The sequence below is a fragment of the Podarcis tiliguerta genome, assembly GCF_965153285.1.
Source record: "Podarcis tiliguerta genome assembly, chromosome: 8".
In the NCBI taxonomy this organism is placed as follows: Eukaryota; Metazoa; Chordata; class Lepidosauria; order Squamata; family Lacertidae; genus Podarcis; species Podarcis tiliguerta.
This window is the reverse complement of record NC_139541.1, coordinates 68,670,686-68,693,902: the sequence shown is the minus strand read 5'-3', so window position 1 is coordinate 68,693,902 and position 23,217 is coordinate 68,670,686. Positions and strand designations below refer to the sequence as shown.

Sequence of the window (23,217 nt, the reverse complement as noted above, 5' to 3'; positions counted from 1 at the left end):
TTGCACTCACTTGCAACTCCATTTTGCAGGGATTTTCATTTTGAAAAACTGAAAGAAAGGAAAACCACACACAAACAAACCATGGAACGCCTGTAGTTTACATGCGAGACAAAGAGTGCCCCGCACACTCTTAACTGCCCAGTTGCTAACCTAGTCTGCCTCCAGCATAGGAAACGAGTCCACCTACACTTGCTTGCCTTTTCTGTCTCCACTTGTATTATGCTTCCTTTTGAACTCCTCACTAGTTGCACTTAATTTATTGGAAAGCCAGCTAAAGAGGGGTAGGCCTGAGTAGGTAAACCCTCTGCTACCCTTGGCCCAGTTAACTTCCATCAGCACCTTACTGACTAGTTTTGGAGAGGGAAGGGGGAAGTGAGGATTGAAGGTCTCCTCCCCGCCTCCTAGTCCTCCCTCTCTTTCTCCTCTCCCCGCCGCCCCCCCCCCCATCAAAAGATGTACGGGATAGGAGGGGCAAAGTTGCTGAAACAGATAAGAGGGCTGGTCTTTGTCCATCCTAAAGTTCAGCAATTGTTTGGGTTTTGTTTTTGTTTTCCAAAGGGGGCGGGTCCATTATAGGGCTAGGCTGTGATAAACATATGCCTATTTTTGTCATTTGCAGCGAGATATTTTTCCTTACAGTAGGACCTTGCCAATCACGCAATAGGGTGCTGCCATCTCGACTTGATCACCTTCCAAAGCAATGCATATTTTGGGATGAGCCATCTCAGCATCTGAAAATGAGGTTGAATCGGGGACTGTACGGGCTCCATTCTCTTGCCACCTCTGATGGTGTACACCAATTGCACTGTAGTGTTTCCCCCACCCCACCCCCACTACTGGATAGGCCTTGTCCCGCCTTTTGGACTGTACCATTTTACCAGCTTTTCTGGGGGTTGCAGTTGGGTGGCAAGCCAAGGGAATAGACCATAAAGTTGGCATGACTCTTGAGCTAGATTAGAAGAAACGATGCTTTGCCCTGGTCTTGATTTTGTTTTTGGTCCCCCCACCCCGAGATGTAATGCCTTTAAGGCATTGGGCTTCCTAACTGTGAAGGGTTAAGTACGTAAGAAAAAGACCTGATGGATCAGGTCAGTGACCCACCTAGTCCAGCATCCTGTTCTCACGCTGGCTAACCTGATGCCTCTGGAAAACCTGTATGTAAGGCCTGAGCACGACAATACCTTCTCCTCCTGCAGTTTCCAGTTTTTGGAAGCATTTGTGTCTTTGACAGGGGAGGCAGAGTATAGGCCAATATCCAATGATCCTATTGTTGCCAGATCCTATTTCACACTGGGCTCTTGGCCTTCAAAGATCTTCCTAGGACAGTGGTTCTCAACCTTGGGTCTCCAGATGTTTTTGGCCTACAACTCCCATGATCCCTAGCTCACAGGACCGGTGGTCAGGGATGATGGGAGTTGTAGGCCCAAAACATCTGAGGACCCAAGGTTGAGAAAGGCGGTCCTAGGAGATAAAAGATTAGTGTGATATCCACTTGGTCAAGAGAGCCAGCATGCCCAGAGAACCGCCTCCTCCAATAGGTTCCTGCAGTCCTAGGGGTGGGCCAACCCCCTGCAAGCTCTGTACTCAAGTTTTGAGAATGAAGAATGTAAGGCTTTGCGCCCCCAACACCCTCCGTTAATTCCCTCGTTGTCTATTCACTCTGTGTGCCCTTCCTTGTCCTGTTTCGGGTTTAGTTCTTGTTCCTTTTTTTTTTTTTTTTAATGCTGACACTCTTGAAATCAAGATGCAAATGTCAAAACAGACAAACCAGGAGATGGATTTCAATTGCCAGCCCTCCCACCAAACTAATAAAATGTTGTCACTTCTCTAACCCCAGCGCCAGACCCAGACTCTTCTGTGAAGGGGGCCGTGGGGGGGAAGGATGGAAATGGGGCAGTGGGCTTTGTGTGTGCACACACTTTCCACTCTTTGCTGGAAATGCGAGGTTTCAAGGAGGAGGTCGGGGAAAGGTCAAATAAGAAGACTGTCTTAGTTCATAAACATCCTCTCCCAATTCTCTATGATGGCCAACCAACATGTTGCCATCAAGAATAATCTTTGGACTCTTAGCCTCTCCTCCTCACTTCCTGCATAGGCCCAAATCAGAAAAATTATGGTTTGTGCCAGGGATAGGGCACCTGTTTCCCTTTAAGAGGTTGTTGGACCACACCTCCTATAAGCTGGGGTTGATGAGAATTGGAGTCCAACAACATCTGGAGAACCATAGCTTGCTTCAGCTGTGAAGGGAGGATATCCAAGCAGGTGTGGGGAGAACCAAGACTTGTTCACATCAGTGATTCGGGTTCTCGGCTCAACCAGGCCTGCTTTTCAGTGATGTGACCTGAAGGTAACCCTCCCAGATCTCTTCGTCCTTCAAGTGGTGGCTTGTGTGATGCAATATCGGTGATCCACCACCACAGACAAAGCCTTCATAATCACCTCACTAATTCAGGGCAATGGAGATCATGCACACATTCAACTTTACATCCTGGCTTTTTGAATCAGTCCATATGTTTGCAAAGGAGGATAAGTGCAGGAATGGGAAACCTGTGGGGGGCCCCCATCACCCCCAGCCAGCATGGTTTCAATATCATTAGGCCCGAAATTGAATGGTGAGGATTGCTTTCTCCCTCACCTGATCCAACAGGAGAAAGTGGTGATGGATGAAGCAGGGGCGTGGCATGTATAACCTACCAGCAGCTTAAGACAATGCCTTGGAGAGGCTTCACAGTAAAAAAGGGAATAAAGACAATGATAACGGTCAACTTCGTGAAAGGTGACTGCTTTTTTTCTGGTGCTGTTATAAAGGTCTCTTTGTTCTCCCAAGTTAGCATGTCGTCAGGTGTGTCAGCTTTAGGGGTGGAGGTGTTGTCATCCCCCTCAATATTCCGTAGCAGGGGGCTCAGCACCCGAAATACTGAGAGGGTAGAAGAGGCTGGACTGTCAAGCCGAGCGTGGCGCAGCATCAAAAGCAGACTCCTCCTAAGCAAAAGAGAGGAGGAGCTGTGGCCATTGAAGCTGAACGGCACTGGGCAAGGCTGCCCCCCGAGGACATGCTTCTTCCCAATGTCACATGTGTGCTGCACCACTTGGCTCCCCAATCTTTGGCCCAAGGTGGCACCTCTGCACATCACTAGGACTTATGAGACTGGTACAAACTGGATCACCACATCCGTGTGTGTGTGTGTGTGTGTGTGTGTGTGTGTGCACGTGTACTAAGTGTTTGTGTACCACTTAATACGTAGTATGTACCATGAGGGAGAGGGACGCGGGTGGCGCTGTGGGTTAAACCACAGAGCCTAGGATTTGCCGATTAGAAGGTCGGCGGTTCAAATCCTCGCAACAGGGTGAGCTCCCGTTGCTAGGTCCCAGCTCCTGCCAATCTAGCAGTTCAAAAGCACGTCAAAGTGCAAGTAGATAAATAGGTACTGCTCCAGTGGGAAGGTAAATGGCGTTTCTGTGCGCTGCTCTGGTTCGCCAGAAGCGGCTTAGTCATGCTGGCCACATGAACCGGAAGCTGTACACCGGCTCCCTCGGCCAATAAAGTGAGATGAGCGCTGCAACCCCAGAGTCAGCCATGACTGAACCTAATGGTCAGGGGTCCCTTTATCTTTACCTTTACCGTGAGGGAGAGCTGAATTTCTCTTGGTTCCTCACCATTTCTCATTTTCCCAAGCTTGATTTCAGTTCTCCACACCTCTGGAGCAATTCAGTATTACTATTATTACTCTTTTTAAACCGTCATGAAAATTCATTAGTACACTATGCAGTTCAGACTAACAAAGTTGCTTTTGCTAGCAATTTCCCCTAGTATACATTTTTGTTTGTTATTTCCAATGATTTATTCATTTTTATGCACGTTATCCCCTAATATATGCATTTTTGTGCACGCAGCATTGAGAGAAACCTGCATCACAAAGGCTGAATTCTGGAGGATGATTGTGTGCCACTTCACGTATGTGTCCAAAAATGTGAATTAGGTGGTTTCCCACTCAAATGCAAACAAACCCCCAAATTCTCACCCACCTCCCTCTCATGGTACCACCCAACAAAGCACCCCCATTTTGTGTGAGCCATAGAGCCAGTTCTGCTGAACGTTTTTAATGGAGCCAACTCAAGGTTTGAGGGACCTCTGGGCAAAATGTTCCTCAGGGGCCTTTCAAAACTATTCAGGGAGGGGGGCTTTGTAAGTGGTGGGCAGTAGCACTCTAAGCCCTGGCACATGGCTATCCATAATTTTAATTTCCCACAATGCTCTCTTACATAACATCACTCCAGGGCAGAGCAGGGAATTAAGGAGGTGACTAGACCCAACACCAGGCCTCAGGGAGAGGAAATTCACAGGATCCCCGGGGAGCTGCCAGTGACACGACAAGTGGGCGATGATCAAGGACAGCCCGTACTTCAGAAACTGCCTGGATCACAAAGAAAGAAGAACAGCCGGTTAATCCTGCTTATCTTTACCGCAAAGTGTTAACACGTGAAGAAAGGGTATCTCCCTGGTCAAAGCCCAGGAGCCGCTTCTAAGAGATGGCTGCATAGCTTGAGCACTTAGCGCCCTAAACAGTTTTGGAAGTGTTATTTCAGGTTTGTGCTCATTCTAGTTTTGAGATAAGGCAGCCTGGGGAATAAAGGTAAATGCCGCCATCACAGTCTCTCACTTGGAGTGCAACTGCTGGCAGCCAACATGGTGTCCTGCAGATATTTGAGGAGACCACAACTCCCATCAACCCTGGCCATTGCCCATGCTCGCTGGGGCTGATGGGAGTTGTAGTTCAGCAACACCTAGCAGACCAAAGGCTCCTCACTTCTGTATGAGCCAATGCCAAACGAAGATGGGAAAGAGAGCAATGTACTGCGGCCAGGTGAGGCCCTCAAGCCTGACCTTTCTCCATGGCTAGCTAAAATAATGTCATCGCTCAGGCCACCGGCCAGGATAGCATAAAACAATGTAGAAATATTTCCAGAAATAGGAAAAATACAGGTGCCACCTGTAAAATACAAAATCTAGTCTGTTTGGGCTTTCTGCGTAGAGATCCGTTCATTCCAGCACAAACTGTAAATAGATTTTCATAGCTGGTAGGGGATTACACGATCTCTTGCATCATTTGCTTGGATGAGTCATCCACAAGCAAGATAAACCGGTTTACGAAGAATGGACTCGTGAATAATCCTATCAATCAAGCGCTCCAACCTTTTAAACTGCATATTGAGGGCTGAACAGACCAGAGGACTCAGCAGGTTGGAACTGAACGGAGGCAGATCTGCCTTTTGTTGACAGTAAGGGGAGGGTCTGATCCTGATGCAGCCTCTTTGGGGTCATTTGTCTGGGAGGGCCTTCATGCAGAGGAGGCAGAACCCAAAGTGGGCAAGTTCGCTAGGAATGGACAAACCTGCCAGATTCAGTCCTTTTAGTTTCTCGTTGTTCCAATCTTAAATTCGGTTCTTCTAAAAATTGCGCCAGCGATTTGAACGTCCATCAGCTTTTTAGTGCAAATTTCTCCTGATAAATACATTATTGTGTGTGGCTTTGACGAATACACACCCTTTGCAAGCAACTTCCTCCAGTTTAATACATTTCTGGATGCTATTTTCAGGAATATGTGCATTTTCATGCGCACGTTGCCCTGGTACGTGCATTGTTGCACACATACCGTGGGTTGCAAATTTCAGGGAAGCACCAGTTTTGAAGAACAACTGTGTTTTGGTTCTTGTCTTATTTCAGAAATTGGGGCCTTGATGGGTTCACCTTTAAATGTGATCTGGATCTATTTTTTACCCCATCCCTAAAGGTCAGAACCAAAGTAGGCTCTCTACCACTGCCTTCCATTTCTGCCACCACTCCCCCCCCCCTTTCCCCCTCCTCAATACTGTCATGAAATTAGACCGAGGTCCATTTGTGTCTCCAGTGCTCCAGTTGCCCACCCCTGATTTCGCAATGAAGACTGGGAGGGAAATGTTTTACATACCTTAAGCCAGTGTGTCAGGCCAAACAAAGAGGCCTACTTGCTTCAAGGAAGAGATGGTGAGTAATACGTCTAGGGAGAGAGTTGGGCAAAAGCAACCACAGCGGCCACCCCCCTTTTTTAGTGGTGGGGATGTTAGAGAGACAAAGAGGTTTTTACAGGATCTTCCCTACTAACCCTAGAGCAACAAGGCTTATCTTACTGGTTAAGGGTCCAGTACTGGGGACAAGCCAGGTTAGAGCAAATGTCTCCCCCGAAAGCAAAATATATAAATATTGTGGCACCTAAAATACTAACATAAACTTAGGACTCAACTATACAGCTGCAAATAAAATGCATTAAGTGTGCTTTAAGTGCAATATAGAATGTGACACTAGACGGCGATGGAAAATTCAATGTATTTTAAAAAACGCTTAAAAAAAACATTTTCAGAACGGTTTTTTATATGTGTGTAGATTCCACCTTATTCTCCTAGGATGGGTCACTTGAAAATTGCTGGGTGTTTTGGCAGATCACAGAGCTGATCCTATCAGGCAAAGTGAGGGGACTGCCTCAGGTGACAGATTTTGGGGGGCAGCTTTGGCATTGCCCCAGCCATTCCTCCTAAGCCCTCAGAACATTCCCAACCATTGAAAGACAGGACTGTGTTATGCTGCACAGCAGGGCTTGCCCAAGGCATTTTGGCACCTGAACCAAATCACAAAATAGCATCTCCCACCCCGCCAGGGAAGAAGGGGTGAGTGAAAGTGTTATGTACTGAAGTTCTCACCCTGGGCCAGCAGGGAGATACTGTAGATAGTTTTCACTCAGCTCCGCATATGCAAATAAGGAATTGAAAGTGACGTTCAGTGATTGGATACTTACAGAAAGTTGTTACTGTTGCTTTGTAGTTGAGCTGTATATAAGAAGATTGGCTGACCCTTCAGTTCAGTTCTGTTCTGGCCTGTGAATAAACAAGAGCTGTCTGAAGAATCGCTGTGTCATCTGATATGTTCATCCACAACTTAACAGAAAGCTACATCAGGAACAAGAGGGTAATAAAGAGCTACATTGGGATCCGCTGCCCCTGTGGAACTTGCCACCTGAGGTGGTTGCTTCACACTGCCTCTACAAAGACCTGTTCTCCTTAGTCTCAAGTATTGCCCCTTGTAGGATTCAGCAGGGTGGAGGATGGGGACTAAACAAGAGTATGTTCACACTGCCTCTCATTGGCTCTAGTGCCACCTACTGTTGACCTCCCTGCCTTCCTCCCTACCAGTTTCAATGGGCACCAGCCAGCGCTGCCTAAACTAACTGGCTGCCTCAGTGGAGGATTTTAACAGTGCTGCCAGCTGCCAGTCCAGCTGGAACGCCCTTCACCTCTGGTGGCAAATTGTCTTGGACTGGCCCTAGCAGACCACACTAGCTTTTTTTCTTCAGCCCCATTGTTAAAAACAGTGAGGCAAAATCACAGACCCTAGACCAAGCTGCTAAGAAGGTCATTTTAAAATATAAAATTTAATGGGAAATTAGTGTACCATACTAATGCCATATTACGACACTCATAGGCCCCAGCCCATGGCTTTGTTAAGATGCTTGATAATCTGAACTGGTCAAAATGGCATCTGTTTCTTTTGTCAAGATGAGGAGATAACAAAATCCAGGGCCAAGTACAGATGCTTTTATCCATTCTGCTTCCATGCCACAAGGACCACTTGTGTGAGAACCTCTGGACTAGTCTATTTATTACAGTATAAACTCATACCCTTCAGCATTTCTCCAATGAAAGCAAGGACTTCCTATTCTCTAATCATGATAATAATAATTTTAATATTTATACCTCACCCATCTGATTGGGTTGCCCCAGTCACTCTGGGCAGCTTCCAACATATATAAAAACATTTTTTAAAAATTAAACAATTAAAAAAACCTCCCTATACAGGACTGTCTTCAGATGTCTTCTAAAGGTTACTTATCTACTTGGCTCAGGGGTCACATAACTCCATACCCCCCAACATTTCTCTGATGAAAATAGGGGCATTCTAAGGGAAAGTGGGACATTCCGCGATCAAATCAGAAACCAGGATGGCTTCTGTAAATCAAGGACTGTCCCTGGATAACAAGGACCCTTGGAGGGTCTGTAAACTATGCTATGGACATGAACAGACGTCATCAAATATTTGCATCATGTTCCTCCAGTATAATCCTCTGTTTGGCAGGTTATAAAGTAGGATGGTTTTGCTTCAAATTTGACCAGACTCACTTATGTCTGCTGAAAATAAATGAGGTGGTTTTAGCACCACCCCAAGAGAAATGGGACAACATCCCAGTCTACTCAAAGCTCTTCAAATGTGTACAGAGTGCAGAGGTGGTGAACAACAGGGACAAACAGTTGTAAAGGACAAGAGGCACCGTCAACAATCAATCTCTCTTCCCGGGGAACTCTGGGAATTATAGCTCTGTGAGGTGGAGGGGGGAATAGGAGTCTTCTAACAAGTATTTTTAGGATTAGACCCATAATCTGCTGTTTCAAATCAATGCTCAGATTCAGCTGACGGCCATTAAAAATAAATGCGGTTTTCAAAACTGCTGATTGAGTTGCACTTATCCCTAAATTGGATTGTGGCTGCAAATAGGTATGTACATTTATTTATTGATAGAATTGCCTGCCCCGTTTTTCCATTAAAAAAGTAAAATGCTCAAGGCAGCTTGCAATGAACACACACACACACAAGCATATCTTCCCTGCTTAAAAACTCAAGAGAAAAAATAAATAAAAGCCAGAGGTGTATCCAAATAATAAAAGAACATTATTACTAAAAGCAATCAACCTCAACCCCTTTAAAAAATGAACCTCACAATTTCATTTCCACTCTGCTTGTCTGCCAGGGTGTCTTGCAAGCTTTCAAAGGCTCCTTGCAAGGGAAATTCCCGTCCCCAGCTAACCACCCGGAGGATCCAACTATGTGATAGCTCTGGTCAGTCAGCCTTTTCCTGGGTGGGGCATCAACCAACCGAGTGGCAGAAAACAGGTGGTAAAATCTTCCCCCCTGGTCCTTCCTGCCTCCAATCCAGAAAGTCCAGTCCAGTTTTCTGACCCCCCCTCATTCCCTACCCACTTTGCCTGGGCAAATATATAAAGGGCAGTCTTAAGATTGTTGCACCTTGCAGAACAGGATAGAGCTGGCTTGTCTGCAGCTAACAGGTGAGTGGAGGCTGTAAGCCGGGAGGTTTTGAGGATGGAAAGGGGCCCATTGCTGCCTTTCAAAACTGCAGTCCCAAACTGAAAAGCTGTGATTGTTTCCATGTATGTGTTATTGTTGTTTAGTCGTTTAGTCGTGTCTGACTCTTTGTGACCCCATGGACCAGAGCACGCCAGGCACTCCTGTCTTCCACTTCCTCCCGCAGTTTGGTCAAACTCATGTTCGTAGCTTTGAGAACACTGTCCAGCCTTCTCGTCCTTTGTCAACCCCTTCTCCTTGTGCCCTCAATCTTTTCCAACATCAGGGTCTTTTCCAGGGAGTCTTCTCTTCTCATGAGGTGGCCAAAGTATTGGAGCCTCAGCTTCAGGATCTGTCCTTCCAGTGAGCACTCAGGGCTGATTTCCTTCAGAATGGATAGGTTTGATCTTCTTGCAGTCCATGGGACTCTCAAGACTCCATGTATGTACCCTCCAACATTTCTCTGGTGAAAATGGGGACATCCCAATGTTTATCCAATGAAAATAGGGACGTCGTAAGGAGAAGTGGGACATTCCGGGATCAAATCAGAAACCGGGATGGCTTCTGTAAATCGGGGACTGTCTCTGGTAAATAGGGACACTTAGAGGGTATGTGTGTAGAGTTATTATCAGTGGTGACTGCCTTCTGATAGCAATGTCCTTCCAGAGTGGTAGCCATTGCAGGGGAAAGCATGGAGTCTTGTGGCACCTCAAGACTAAGATTTTGTGGGCAAGATGCATCTGATCTCTTTAGCTGAGTTACCTCAAGTGGGGCCATTTCATTTGTGCGATGAAATGGATCCTTCCAGAAATGGTCAACAAGGCTTTATTGCAATCCAGCTAACCTTCTCAGTCTCACACAAAGAAGGTGTGTGCATGTATTTGCACAATCTCTCCCTTGTCCTGCTTTTGTGCCTCAGATTCGCCATCAGTTTCCATCCAGGTGGCTGAGAGGAGTGTGGTTCTGTACACACCATACATTTAAAGTATGTTGCTTTCCCCAAAGAATCTTGGGAACAGTATGCTGCCCTCAGAGAACTACAATTCCCAACACCCTTAACAAACTACCGTTCCCAGGATTCTTTGGGGGAAGCATTGTGCTTTAAATGTATGGTTCATACGCAGCCGAAGTGTGAGGCTGGTGGCAGAGTTCTAGGTCTGTGGTACGGAGGGTTGAAGAAAAACAACAGAGGCTAAACTTCAGGATGGCAGTGGATAATATTCAATTCTCATTCAATGAGAATACTAGGCTAAATGTGCACGAAAATTGCATCTGTTAGTGAAAATAACATTTAGAAATGCTTTATAGTTGGGGAGATTGCTTAGCAAAACCGCATGCAAAAACTGGTATATTAGAGGGGAAATTGCCGATGAATTTTCATGAAGACTTTAAAAAATCAAATCACAAACTGATATGGAGAAGTGAACTTAAGTTTGGAAAAATGAGAAGTGTGAATTTTGAAGGATGCCTGCAGTTCACTTCACATATTGGTTTGAAGAAGCATAAATGCACCTTTAAATGTTCTATGTCTGGTTCAGTGCTTATCATGTTGATAGAATATATCCCAAAATTTCCATTGAAATGATGGTATATGGTGATGTAGCGCATTTTTGAGAAGCTGTCTGGAACATGAAACCAGTCAAGAGAGCCTAGGAGGCCATTACTGCCTGGGAGTAGACACCATAGAGCACGATTTGTTTTACTTCAGAGTAAATGCACAGGAAACACATTTGTTTTTAAGACAGAAAATGGCCTGCAAAACCACCTTTCTCTCCAGCTAAAATTCACACACTGACTACAATGCACAAAAAGCCTCTGAAATGAAAATAGCCAATATTTACTAGTTTCCAGGTACTGAACATTAAAATGACAATAAAATGTGTCAATTGGTTCCTGTTTAGGAGATACAAAGATGGTCATGCCTTGGGTGCATAATTTCATTTGGCATCGCTGTATTCTTTGAAGAGAAACACTTAATATTTTTAGGTGCCAGGCAAAACATTTCTCTTCAACCAGGCATTTGGCTGATTAACATTCTATGGCTTTTGAAATGTGCTTGTGGGAAAGAGCTACTTGTTTGTTTTTGCTTTATTAAGTATTTTGTATTCTCATTTTGTATTTTTCTGTTGTAAACCATCCTGGGGTTTTCGGCTGAAGGGTAGTATACAATTTTAATAAATAACAAGAAGAACAATAAAGGCAAACAGCCTCAAACTCTCTCTCAATAAGGAGGGCGGTCTGGGTTTCAAATAATTGATTCCAGCTAATTAGGCAACTCTTTGACTTAATGCTCCTAGCCAGAACGCAAGTACCTCCAGAATTCTTAAACCCAGTACTGATTTGGGGCTATTAGTTCTTGGTAGGGCCATAAGGCAAGGTGAACTGACCACCTCGGGCGGCATGGTCCACAGGGGCAGCAGATCTTGTCTCCAAGGAATGCATTGCTTGCTGCTGCGACAGCGAAGGTTTCAGCACGCTCCTTGGAGGATGGTCCTGCCGCCTCCTTGGCAGCCCATGCCACCTCAACAGTGACCCCTTAGCGACTAGGAGGCACTGCTGATCTTCTCCCACCCCTAGGGAGAAGGTGGTAGGGACTGCCCTCTGGGGTCTCCTGGGGTCTGCACCCATCTGCACAATTCAAAGTGTTGATGCTGACATTTAAAGCCCTAAATGGCCTTGGCCCAGTATACCTGAAGGAGCATCACCAACCCCATCGTTCAGCCCGGACACTGAGGTCCAGCTCTGAGGGCCTACTGGCAGTTCCCTCACTGTGAGAAGTGAGGTTACAGGGAACCAGGCAGAGGGCCTTCTCAGTAGTGGCGCCTGCCCTGTGGAACGCCCTCCCTTCAGATGTCAAGGAAATAAACAACTATCTGACTTTTAGAAGACATCTGAAGGCAGCCCTATTTAGGGATGTTTTTAATGTTTGATGTTTTAACGTGTTTTTAATATTCTGTTGGGAGCTGCCCAGAGTGGCTGGGGAAACCCAGCCAGATGGATGGGTATAAAGAATAAGAATAACTATTATTATTATTATTATTATTATTATTATTATTATTTCTGGCATGTTCCTGTGCAGGCCTTGTCCCCTCCATGCTATGACCTTTGATTTCCTTTTCAACCATTGGGTCAGGTTGATTTGATTCCACCACCCCTTGTTCTTAGCATAGATCATTTTGTAGTTCACCTCAGGTGCCAAAATGTCCTTAGGTCCTTGGTAATGCTTGGAAGTTGTTTGGCTTGGTTTGGTGGAGAACCTAACTGGTTCTCCTTCACACCTTGAGTGCTTTGACTTGGCTGGAAGGTGCCCTTGAACTGTGATCTTGCTCGTCTGAATGGAGGACAGAGAGCTGAAGGTTGCCTGTTGTACAAAAGTAAAATTTGCATTGGTTGCTTCACCCACGCTTGTCTCTGGCCCTGCCCACTGCTGGCATATGGCCCTTGGAAGGTTGCCCAGAAGGGAACGTGGCCCTTGGGATAAAGATGTTTCTCCACTCCTGGATTAGATGGTATTTGGCCTCTGATCTTCATCCCCTTCCATTAAACAGAAGGATGTAGGAAGAACCCTACAAGATTGCACCCAGGTAAGCTGTCCTTGTGTCCTCCTGTGCTGAGAACAGCCTTCCAACCGAAGAGGTGTCAGAGGACAAACTTCTGTCCAAGGATAGCTCTCCAAGCCAAGTCCACAAGGAGATCAAGAGGGGTCTTGTAGTGGCTCATCAACAGTTAGCAACACCTGGCCATCTCCCTGGTGCCATGCAATACCAAAACTGGTGGTTTCCCTCTTGGAGAGGGAGGGCGTGGCAATGTGTACTCTGCAAAACAGGTTTGAGTCGCAGAGCACTGGCCTGTTCACCTTCCTCTCCCTGCAAAACAACTCTGGAGGAGGCAATGTGGATCGCCAGGAATCCCTGCAATGCTGTCCTGAGGGTATAGCTAGCTCCTCCAGTTAGACCTGCCCTTTGTGGAGCCAGCTAGGCAAGAACTGGTGCCTTGGGGCAGGCGCTCCCAGACTGGAAAAAACATACACACACCAGACCCAGCTAGGAACTTCCTCTTCCCTTCAAATCTCTTAAGGACTTGGGTTGTTTGGCTCTATATATACCCTGCCTTTATCCAAAAATTTGGGGCAGTTTTTTTCTTTTTCTAAAGACTGTCCCATCATACAAATCCCTGGTCTGTTAGGTCTTAATATACACAAGTTTGCATTTTAAATTAATCTGATTTTCTGTTTGGCCACCAATATTTTTTTTCTGGTTCTGAGAAGGGTGCCATCACCTGGCATCCTTGCATACCCACCTCAGCTTCAGCACCCTTGCAGAAGGTCCAGTGCTGATGCCTGCATGGGTTACCTTTAAAAAAAAAAAAGTTTCAGTATTCTAAGCAGTTCTGGGCAACTGAATTAAAATTTGTCCTAGTTTTTCACAATTGGTCACTCTTGAGCACTGCGCACAGGCCTCTGGTACTATTTTAGAAACCTGATTTTCCCACTTTCTAGAAAATGCAGGATTAAATGGTTCTGAAATATCTTGGGAGACACCACGAGTCCAGGAGGCAGCACAGGACTGTTTGCAAAAGGTCTTTCAAACAGCCTGATATTGTTCTTTGAAGCTCTGATTTTCAGGGGTTTGAGGATCAATGCTGGGAGGGAGAAATAATTTTCAACTGAAACTACTGCTAAAAAAAATTCACCATCACCACCTCCATTTTAACAGCTGTTTCAATGGAAGCTGCTTCCTCCTCCTGGAGCAATGTGCATTCCTTCACCACCAACTAATGGCCAATTGAGTGTGCTTTGCTCCAGTAAAGGAACCATCAGGAACTCCCTTTAAGCTCCTGATCGGTCCTTCGAAGCTTGCCCAAAATGGAAGCCTGGGCTGGAGGTTCCCCATCCCTGCTGAAGAGAACTGTGATTTGCTCCCTATCATGAAGCACTTTTCCTGTGCAAGATGAGTCAAGGGTGGGTCCTGAGCACCACATCTGATCCTCCAGACCAAGGTTTCCCAGACTCCAGCTGGACTACAACTCCCACCATCCCCTATCTAGCAGGATCAGTGGTCAGGGATGATGGGAATTGTAGTCCCCAAACAGTTGGAGACCCGAGTTTGGGAAACCCTGCTCTAGACCTTTCTATCTGACCCTTGGGGCACCTTCCACTGGCCTTGCTCCAACTTCTCCTCAACTGTTTTTGCTGGTTAGGATGAATTCTTGAATGGGTAGAAGATAAAGAGGAATGTGTGACTGTGTGTAGAAACTGGCCTACTGTAGAAAGGTAAAGTTTACATTTATTGGTCTGCTTACTTTTGCCTCTGGCCCCACCCACCACTAGCATGTATGTGGTCCTTGGAAGATTTCCAGAAGGGATTGTGGCCCTCAAGCTGGCAAAGGTACTCTCCCCTCCCTCCCACCTGAGACAGGTAGCAACTGTTCCTGTTTAGGTCAACTGAGTCTTGAGTTCCTTGATAAAAGGCCGCTGAGTTGATTCATTGAGTAAAAACATAGTGGTGTGCCTTCATTGCAAAGGAAGTTTTGCATCCTGCCCTGAGCTCTTCTGACTCCCAGGAATGTTGTGGAGTACCTAAAACCTACGTATTTGAGTCCATACCTATTGGCTCAGTTACCTGCCTCCAGATACCCTTAAAATAGAAAACAGTTACTTCTCTTCATATACAAACTGTTAAAACAGTGAAACATTAAAATCGATTTCTAGGAATGGAGTACAAAATAAAACATGTAATAAAACTCAACATTTCAGCCCAAAAGCTCACGTCAACCCAAGAAGTCAGAAATGCCATAATCATGGCCAACGTTGAAAAGACTCTTATCCCAAATGCTGTGTGGTCTAACCTGGTAAAAATGGTCCTTAGATCAATTTTGCCATTCGATCTTCTCCATCTCTGCACGCTGTTGGGTACAGATGTTTTGGAAGGAGCACTGACCAAGCTGGCTTAAGCGTTTCTCCTCTATGCAAACTGAGACAGGAGTGGTGGAAGCGAACCATAATCCCAGTTCTTTCCCATTGGCTTTTCAGGATCACCTTCTTATTTCTGTTGTGCTTTTCCACCTTCTGCAGAGCCTGAGCAGCTGTTGCAAGGAACCTTTCCTGGGAAACATGGAGGAGAAGAGCTCATCTTTTGTGGTGGGGCTGTTGGTGATGGGCAATGTGATCATCATGGTGAGAGTGCTGAAGCTACCATGTTTGTAGGTAGAAGGGGAACCCCTGGGTTTTTTGGCTTAGAATCTGGTGTCTTAACCTGGGGCATCACAGCCCCGCTATCAGAACTTGTGTCAAAGGAGAACTGGCATAGCTCAGTGGTGGAGCATCTCCTTTGCTGATCAAAGGTCCCCAGTTCAACTGTCTGCATCTCCAGTTAAAAGGTTGACGGAATAGATAATGGGCAAGACGCCTGCTGGAGAGCTACTGCCAATCAAAGTGGAGAGCATTTGGGCTGTGGGCCATTCCATCCGCAGGCCCCCAGATGTTGCAACATCTGGGCACCCACAGTTGGCAAAGGCCCACACCCCAAATGCTCTCTACTTTGGCCCTAAGCCTTGATCTTTGAGCATGATGGTTGGGGGTGACAGGAGTTGGACAAATCTGAGGATTCAAGGTTGAGCTTAGTGGAGAAATAGGGTTGTATCCAATGCCACTCCTGCTCAGGGGAGACCCATTGAATTTAATGAGGCAGGTCTGTTATTTCATTGGGTCTACCCTGCTGGCTACAGCTCCTATTTTGAACCTCCCACAAGGCAGCTTGCTATATCACAGCTTTCTCATATTTATGCAGCTTGCGGGACTGGCGCTTTACGCAGAGTCTGTCTGGGTAACAGCTGATCCCTACAAGGTGTACCCCATCATGGGAGTTACAGGCAAAGACGATGTCTACGCAGGTGCCTGGATCTCCATCTTCACCGGCTTCTGCTTCTTCTGCGTGTGCGTCTTTGGCATTATCAGCCTTGTGAATGGCAACCGCCTGATGGTGTTGCTGGTGAGTAAAGCAGGGAGGAGGAAGGGACTTTACTGAATGCTCATCTTCCCCACTCCCCATCCCAGCTGGAATCTCCTGCCATTCCTTAGCAGTGTTTGGGGGAACAAGCGATGGAGTCAGCTTTGACATGCTTCCCCTTCTGGTGGGAAGAGTGCAAGATTGCTATGGGTGGCAATATGGAAAACTGAAGGCATCTTGAAAGAGAGAGCTGTGGTTCGTGATGTGCGTTCCACCTTTCCCTATGTAAACTCAGAGAGAAGTGGGGCTGGCATCATTGTTTTCAAGCAGGGCTTTGAAACAAACCCTCAAAACTTCAGTTTGGACTCCCCAGAAGCCTCTTTGTCTCCAGCCTTCATGTTCTGCCTTGGGAAAGGAAGGTTGGCTTGCTAAGGCCCTAGCGGTCAGCAGTCTCCCTACCCGCTCACCTGGTTCTTTCTCCTTGTCTTCAGTATCTGGTGCTGATCCTGGTTGTCTACTTATTTGAGTGTGCTTCCTGCATCACGTCCTACACGCACCGTGACTATGTAAGTACAGGCAGACCAGGGAGAGTCGCCCAACTATGCCTGCCGCTGGCCAGAACTTGGCTCTGTCCAGTTTGAGAGAAAGGGTGGATCTGTGTCATATTTTAGCCCAGGGTGGTAAATCTCCAGCCCACTAACCCCCAACCTAATTTTCAGGTAGTGGCTGCATCACCACAGGGAGGTGACTGGGCTGAACACCAGCAAAGGCAGAGCAGTTTTAATTCTTATCACAGCACTGGGCTAAGCAGAGAAATGTTAGTCTCTCTCTGCTCTGACCAGCGCTATGATCAGGAGGAAAAATCACCCAGTCCCTACTCATCAGATGATCAATCTAATGATTGGGGGGGGGGGGATAACCTTCCCTTAGCTAATCAACAGTGTGTCTTCTGTGTGTGTTTGTAGCGAGCACCCAAGACACAACCACATGTGACCTTTGATATTTCATTGGGGGACTTTTCCTTTGTTTTTGTTTTGTTTTCCTCCCTTCAAGTTCCAAGACTCTGTTTGTCCTCCTGGCCTTGTGCTCCTTCTTGGAAAAGCCCAGAGGAGCCACAGATACTGTCAGTAGTGTTGGTTTCATTCTGCAAACTGAATTGCACTTGTCGCAATTTTAATCTGAGAACCAGCCGCCCAGTTTTTGGCCTATGCCCTTTGTGCATAAGTGCAAAGCCCCCGTTTGGATGGACCATTGCCACATGGATGGCGCAGATGGGACTAATGCACTGGACTGGTCCTCTTGAAGCATCCTCTGAACCAGCCCACTGTCTCTTATGAGCCTAGGCTTTGCCAAGGGGGGGGGGGGCAGCTGCCCCCTAAATAAAGTAAATAAATAGAAATACTTAACTAACAGCTCAGTTCTGCCCCCTCCCTTCAGCGTAAATCCTGGCTACTCCCATGGTCCAGGTAGTTAGCATTTCAAGCGCTGAAGCCTTTACGAAGGTTTTACAAGTAAAGCTAAATTAGTTGGAGTTACTTTTTATGTGTCTCAGGCTGCAACCATGGGAGCCAGGTGCGTATATTCTTGAAAAATATCAGAAGTAAGTGGGCTGTTACGTTTCTTTAAAAGGCTATTTGGCCTAATAAACTAAACACCTTAAGTGATCCCATTTCTCTCATTGTAGAGAACCAACAAAACCTAGGGTCACATCCATACCACCCATTAAAGCACATTTATAGCACTTTAACAGTCATGGCTTCCTTGAAAGAATCCTAGGAAAATTAAGTTTACTCCTCACAGAGCTTAAATTCCTGGCATCCTCAACAAACTACAGTTCCCATGATTCTGTGGGGGAAGCCTATGATTTGTTTTTGCCTAATCCCATGATCCCCCATGATAGTTTTTTCCTAACCCCATGCTCATTTTATGGAACGAAGGCCTGTCATTTTTCTTCTCTGCCAGAAACCATTGTGCCACACATTTACACAATCCACATTCTTTACAAGCAGAATGTTCAGAACATATGGGTCTTGTAAAGGACGTGGGTGCTGGGGAATGTGGCTGACCAGCATTCTCTCTCCCTTCCCCACCCAAGGTGGTTTCGAATCCCAAGCTAATAACAAGACAGATGTTGGCCTTCTACTCGGCGGACACTGACCAAGGCCGGGAACTCACCCGCATGTGGGATCGTTTCATGATGGAGGTAACCTGCCCCTTCCCAAACTACCACCTCTGGGTGGAGCAGAACTGCCAAGAGCTGACCAGCTTATTGTTGTTGTTGACAATAATTTGCTAATGCTTCATCAAGCAGCACAAGAGATGTTGCCTTGGCATGCTGAGGCTGGGGAATCACAGTCTTGTAGCGTTGGAAGGGACCATGAGGGTCATTGAGTCCAAACCCCTGCAATGCAAGAATATTTCACCCGATGTGGGGCTAGAACCCACAACCCAAGAGTCTCATGCTATCCCTCAAGGAGCCCATCACCCTCCTAGGCTACCAGTTTCCTCATACTGGTTGAGGCTGATGTGAATTGGATATCAATATCTGGAGGGTTATAGGTTGCCCACCCTGGTGTATGTCCACATAATCTTCTTCCTGCCTACCTCCTAATATAGGAACCTACCATAAGCGATGGGAGCATCGGGGCATAGCACATCCATGTTTCTGAAGGCAGTGGTTCTCTATGTACATGCAAAGTCTAGATCTGCTAGGAAACTGATTTCATGTTTGTACAAGGCCCTCTTGAATAGCAACTTGAGAAGCTGCTTTTGCCTTTGGGCCAGACTCTTGGCTTTCCTAGGCTTTGGACAGAAGTATTTGCCTTCTCATCCCCTGATCATTTCCACTGAAAACTTCCGGGAATGCTTCTGGGCCATCTGCATACATGATGTGTGTCAGCTCTTCTGCAATCGACTGCCCTCCATACATTTTGGACTACAACTCCCATCATCCTTGACCATTGGGCCATGCAGCCAGGGGCTGATGGGCGTTGTAGTCCAACAACCTGGAGGACACCAGATTGGAGAAGACTGACATTTGATCTTCTTCTGAACTGCAGCCCTTCCCAGATATTTCTAGGAAGCCTGAACAGAATAGCTTCTCCCCATATGAACCAACCCAGACCCTGCAATCATCATGTGAGCCCCTTCTTCGTGTGCCCCTTCCCAGAGAAGTCCAGAGGGTGGCAACATGAGAATGAGCAGTGGATCCCCGGTTGTGGAATGCTCTCTCCAGGGAGGCTCACCTGACACCATCATTATACCGTATTTTTCGCTCTATAAGACACACCAGACCACAAGACGCACCTAGTTTTTGGAGGAGGAAAACGGGGGGGGGGCGGAATTCTGAATCTCAGAAGCCAGAACAGCAAGAGGGATCGCTGCGCAGTGAAAGCAGCAATCCCTCTTGCTGTTCTGGCTTCTGGGATAGCTGCACAGCCTGCATTCACTCCATAAGACGCACACACATTTCCCCTTACTTTTTAGGAGGGAAAAAGTGAGTCTTATAGAGCAAAAAATACGGCATATCCTTAGGCACCAGGCGAAAACTTTCCTCTTTAACTAGGCCTTTGGCCTTTAACTGTCTGTGGCCTTTCAGAAGTAGAAGGGATATTTTTAATGTATTTCGTTAAAACCAAGAAGAAATGTAACTGTGTGGAGTTTTTTTGTCTGTTTGGTTGGAAGTCACTTTGAGTTGCCTTGGGAAAGATAAAGTGACTAACAGATTCAATAAATAATAATAGCCAGGGAAGGCACAGCAAACAAGCAAGGGGTCCTCTGCCCAAATATCTACTGCAGTACGAGGTGTTAACACTAACTGGGATGCTTTTTCCACCTCCAGCAAAAGTGCTGTGGCGCCAATAATCCCATGGATTGGGTGAACTACACCTCGGTCTTCAGAAGCAGGTACCCTGAGGTGGTGGCCCCTTGGCCCTTCTACTGCTGCAAGCGTGATCGCAACTTTGTCATGCTCAACGAAGAGGGCTGCAGACTGGGTCACGTCGACTACATCCATACCAAGGTACTGTGGTCCTCAACACCCTTCCCGAAGTTGCCTCCCATTCCTGGGCATCTTCATGAGAAGTACAGAACTGTCTGCCCTGGAGCGAAGTCTCCCTCTCAAGGTCAAGACAGCCCTCCTTTTTGGCCTCCGGGGGCAATTGTGGCACTCTCAGCATCTCAGGGAAGATCTCACTGGCTCTCCTCCCTTCCTCCCTTAGGGCTGCTTTGAGCACATCAAGCACGCAGTACAGAGCTACGCCTGGGGAGTCTCTTGGTTCGGCTTTGCTATCCTCATGCTCACGGTGAGTCCTAACTTGAAGGGCTTGTTTGGGGAGGAGGTGGAAGGAATTTGCTGCCACCAGATGTGGGGATGGCCACCAGCTTGGGTGGTTTTAAAAAGATGACTAGACCATGGAGGGTGGGGCTGCCAATGTTCACACCTAGTCATGATATGCCTCCGATTGCTAGTTCTTAGGGGCTACAAGCAGGGAGAGTGCTGATGTAGTCATGTCTGGCTTGCAATCTTCGCAGTGGCATTTTGAATGGCCAATGTGACAACACAATGCTAGACTAGAAGGGCCTTTGGCCTGATCCATCAAAGCATTTATGTTCATGATGAGAGTCAGTGGGCTTCTCTACACAACTTATTCACCACTCAACCTGATTTGCTTGCACAAAGATCTCCTTTACATTATGCTGTAATGCAGAACACTTAATAACTCCTAAACTCAGTTGGATTTATTTTCATTATGTTTCAATTCTTGTTATTTCTCCCGTTATTTGAAAAAGAGAAGCATGTCCTTGTGTAATGACTTCCTTGTTGTCTCTGGTTCACAGTCAGGATTAAAATATTGCGTGCATGTTTGACAGTTTATGTGTAAAAGAAATGATGTGATGGGTTACAGGGTCCCATATTTAAGTATGTTGTGTACACAGCCCTGTGCAAGCCACCTTGAACTCCTCAGAAGAAGACTTCAAACATGGGTGGCCAACCTTTGACCCTCCAGATGTTGCTGAACAACCCGGTCATCCCCAGTCAGCATGGCCAATGGTCAGGGAAGAGAGTTGTAGTTCTGCAACTTCTGGAGGGCCAAAGGTGTGCCGAGTAAGCATGGTGCAAAAGAAATTGTAATGACATGGTTAAGGGAGGGTGAGTTGCGGTCAATTTTGTCATAGGTTGTCCTCTCTTCCACAGTGCCCTGTTGTTCTCCTGGCTATATACCACTACACTACAATGTGAGGAAGCCCAGCTGCTCCAGCTGAATTTGCCCTATGACGGGGAAGGGTGGAGCCCTCTTCCTACACCTCCAGGCAGGGCATGGCATCCTGATTCATCCTTGCGAGGAACCTCCATGGGGTTTCCTTCTATAGTCACACTGCACCATAGCATGTTCTGTAAGGCTGACTTGCTCCCCACAAACTTGACTGTGACTGGCTGGTGTCACTGCCGGACACCTTTAACTCTGCCATCCTGTCACTCAAGTGTCCTTTGGAGGAATCTTCCTAACCTTCTTTTGTGAAACTTTTTTTTAATTAAAAAAAATGTACACTAAATATTTGAAATCCAGAAAAAGTACTCTGTCCGTGTGTGTATATTTTCTTTTTGAGAACTATGGCATTTAATCTGGCTTGTTCACTTACTAGAAGGTGAGTGAGGAAATGGGAAGCAAAAGGTAGGCAGGGATCCACTAACAGATCACTGCAGTAGATCAGCAAGCGCTTTCCATTTCCACTTGCTCTAACAATAGCGACAGCAATAGATCTCCCACCACCACCACATTGTATAGGCAGATCACTCCTAAGGATGTCGGAGAATTCCAATGGAAATGGTAGCAAAAATTGCCAAGGTTTGCTTATTTGTGGCACGTCCAGATTGGAAAGCAATCCAAGGAATAGGATTGGTACTCACCATTGTCATTTTCAGTCTGAAAATGGGACTTAATTGTTTGTGTGTGTGTGCGCACCCACATCTGCATTGTGTTTCATTTGTACTGAATGGTAAAATTCCGCCACAGTAGACAGCAAGATGAATAACAATAGCTTTTGTCAGAAGCAGAACTGCAGCAGAATGGAAGCACAGGTGCATGTGACATAGGATGGCACAGAAAACGATGCCTTTTTCACATCCCTAGTCACCACAGCACACAGATTTAACAGCCCTATTTATCCACCTTCAGCTAAACCGGAACCTGGCACTCAATTAAAAAAATATTTTTAAAAAACAGAAAACCTAAGTGGGTGGGGATGATGTACCAAACTGGAGCCAGCCAGGTCCCACCTACTCCCAGTTTGAAATTGAAGTTAGCAAAATGAATGTCCAACTTTATTATACAACTGGTCTTACGGTCATATTATTTCTTCCCTTCACTTTTGTTTCTCCCTTCCCTGCCCTGAGCAGAAAACTACATCCCTCTGAGAGAAGAGGCATGACTCACTCGATTACCTCTTTCCAAATTCCTTCTCCTCTCTTACTTTCCCAGGATAGACGCTGTGACATGTCTTTGCCAAGGAACTGTGCTGGCTGGGGGCCCAAGCACCACCAAACCTGCATACACCACAGCCTCAGCCCCTCTGAGCCAGCTACAAAGTTCACAGTGTGACCCTGGGCAAATCACCATCTTTTATCCTGGTGGCCGATAGGGTAAAATGGAGGGAGGGCGATCAGAGAATGCCACCCTAGGCTTCTTTAAACTGGGTTTCACCTCGTGTATTCTGCATTTGGTGACTGCGGCAGCTAGCGTTAATGGGCATGTGTGAACCTGCTATCACAGGTTGTAAAGACCGGTGCTAGAACTTCCAGGTCGCTTCCTACAACAAGGGCTGTCTAGATCATGTGTGAATCAGTCCTCCAGTTGTAGAAATTGTTTCTCTACTGTCACTCTTTGGTAGCCACTTCACAGCTTGCAGCAAGGCTGGGTGGGTAAGTAAAGAAGTACAACACTGTGTCATCAGAGCTCATTTTGTGCCAAATAGATGGTTAAAGTAGGGAAGGGCATTTAAGGCATGTAAGCCCATGGCTTCCCCCAAAGAATCATGGGAAGTGTGGTTTATCCCTCGTGGAGCTACAATTCCCAGCACCATTAACAATCTACAGTTCCCTGG

The 23,217-nt window shown here is 46.4% G+C and overlaps 1 protein-coding gene and 1 long non-coding RNA gene across 2 annotated transcripts; one reads left to right on the top strand and one right to left on the bottom strand.

Annotated features, from left to right (window-relative positions):
• Nucleotides 1-405: 405 nt before the first annotated feature.
• Nucleotides 406-3,200, bottom strand: LOC310684858. The gene is made up of 2 exons (XR_014514891.1): nucleotides 1,441-3,200; nucleotides 406-1,317 (listed from the first exon to the last, which is right to left on the bottom strand). It is a non-coding gene; the product is annotated as an uncharacterized lncRNA (long non-coding RNA).
• Nucleotides 3,201-9,014: 5,814 nt separating this feature from the next.
• On the top strand, nucleotides 9,015-21,691 carry UPK1A (uroplakin 1A). The gene is made up of 8 exons (XM_083456055.1): nucleotides 9,015-9,150; nucleotides 15,240-15,341; nucleotides 15,955-16,155; nucleotides 16,605-16,679; nucleotides 18,209-18,316; nucleotides 19,955-20,134; nucleotides 20,334-20,417; nucleotides 21,311-21,691. The coding sequence occupies exons 2-8, from the start codon at nucleotides 15,279-15,281 to the stop codon at nucleotides 21,353-21,355; spliced, it is 756 nt and encodes a 251-aa protein (XP_083312181.1). The 5' UTR covers nucleotides 9,015-9,150; nucleotides 15,240-15,278; the 3' UTR covers nucleotides 21,356-21,691.
• The last annotated feature ends 1,526 nt before the right edge of the window (nucleotides 21,692-23,217 follow it).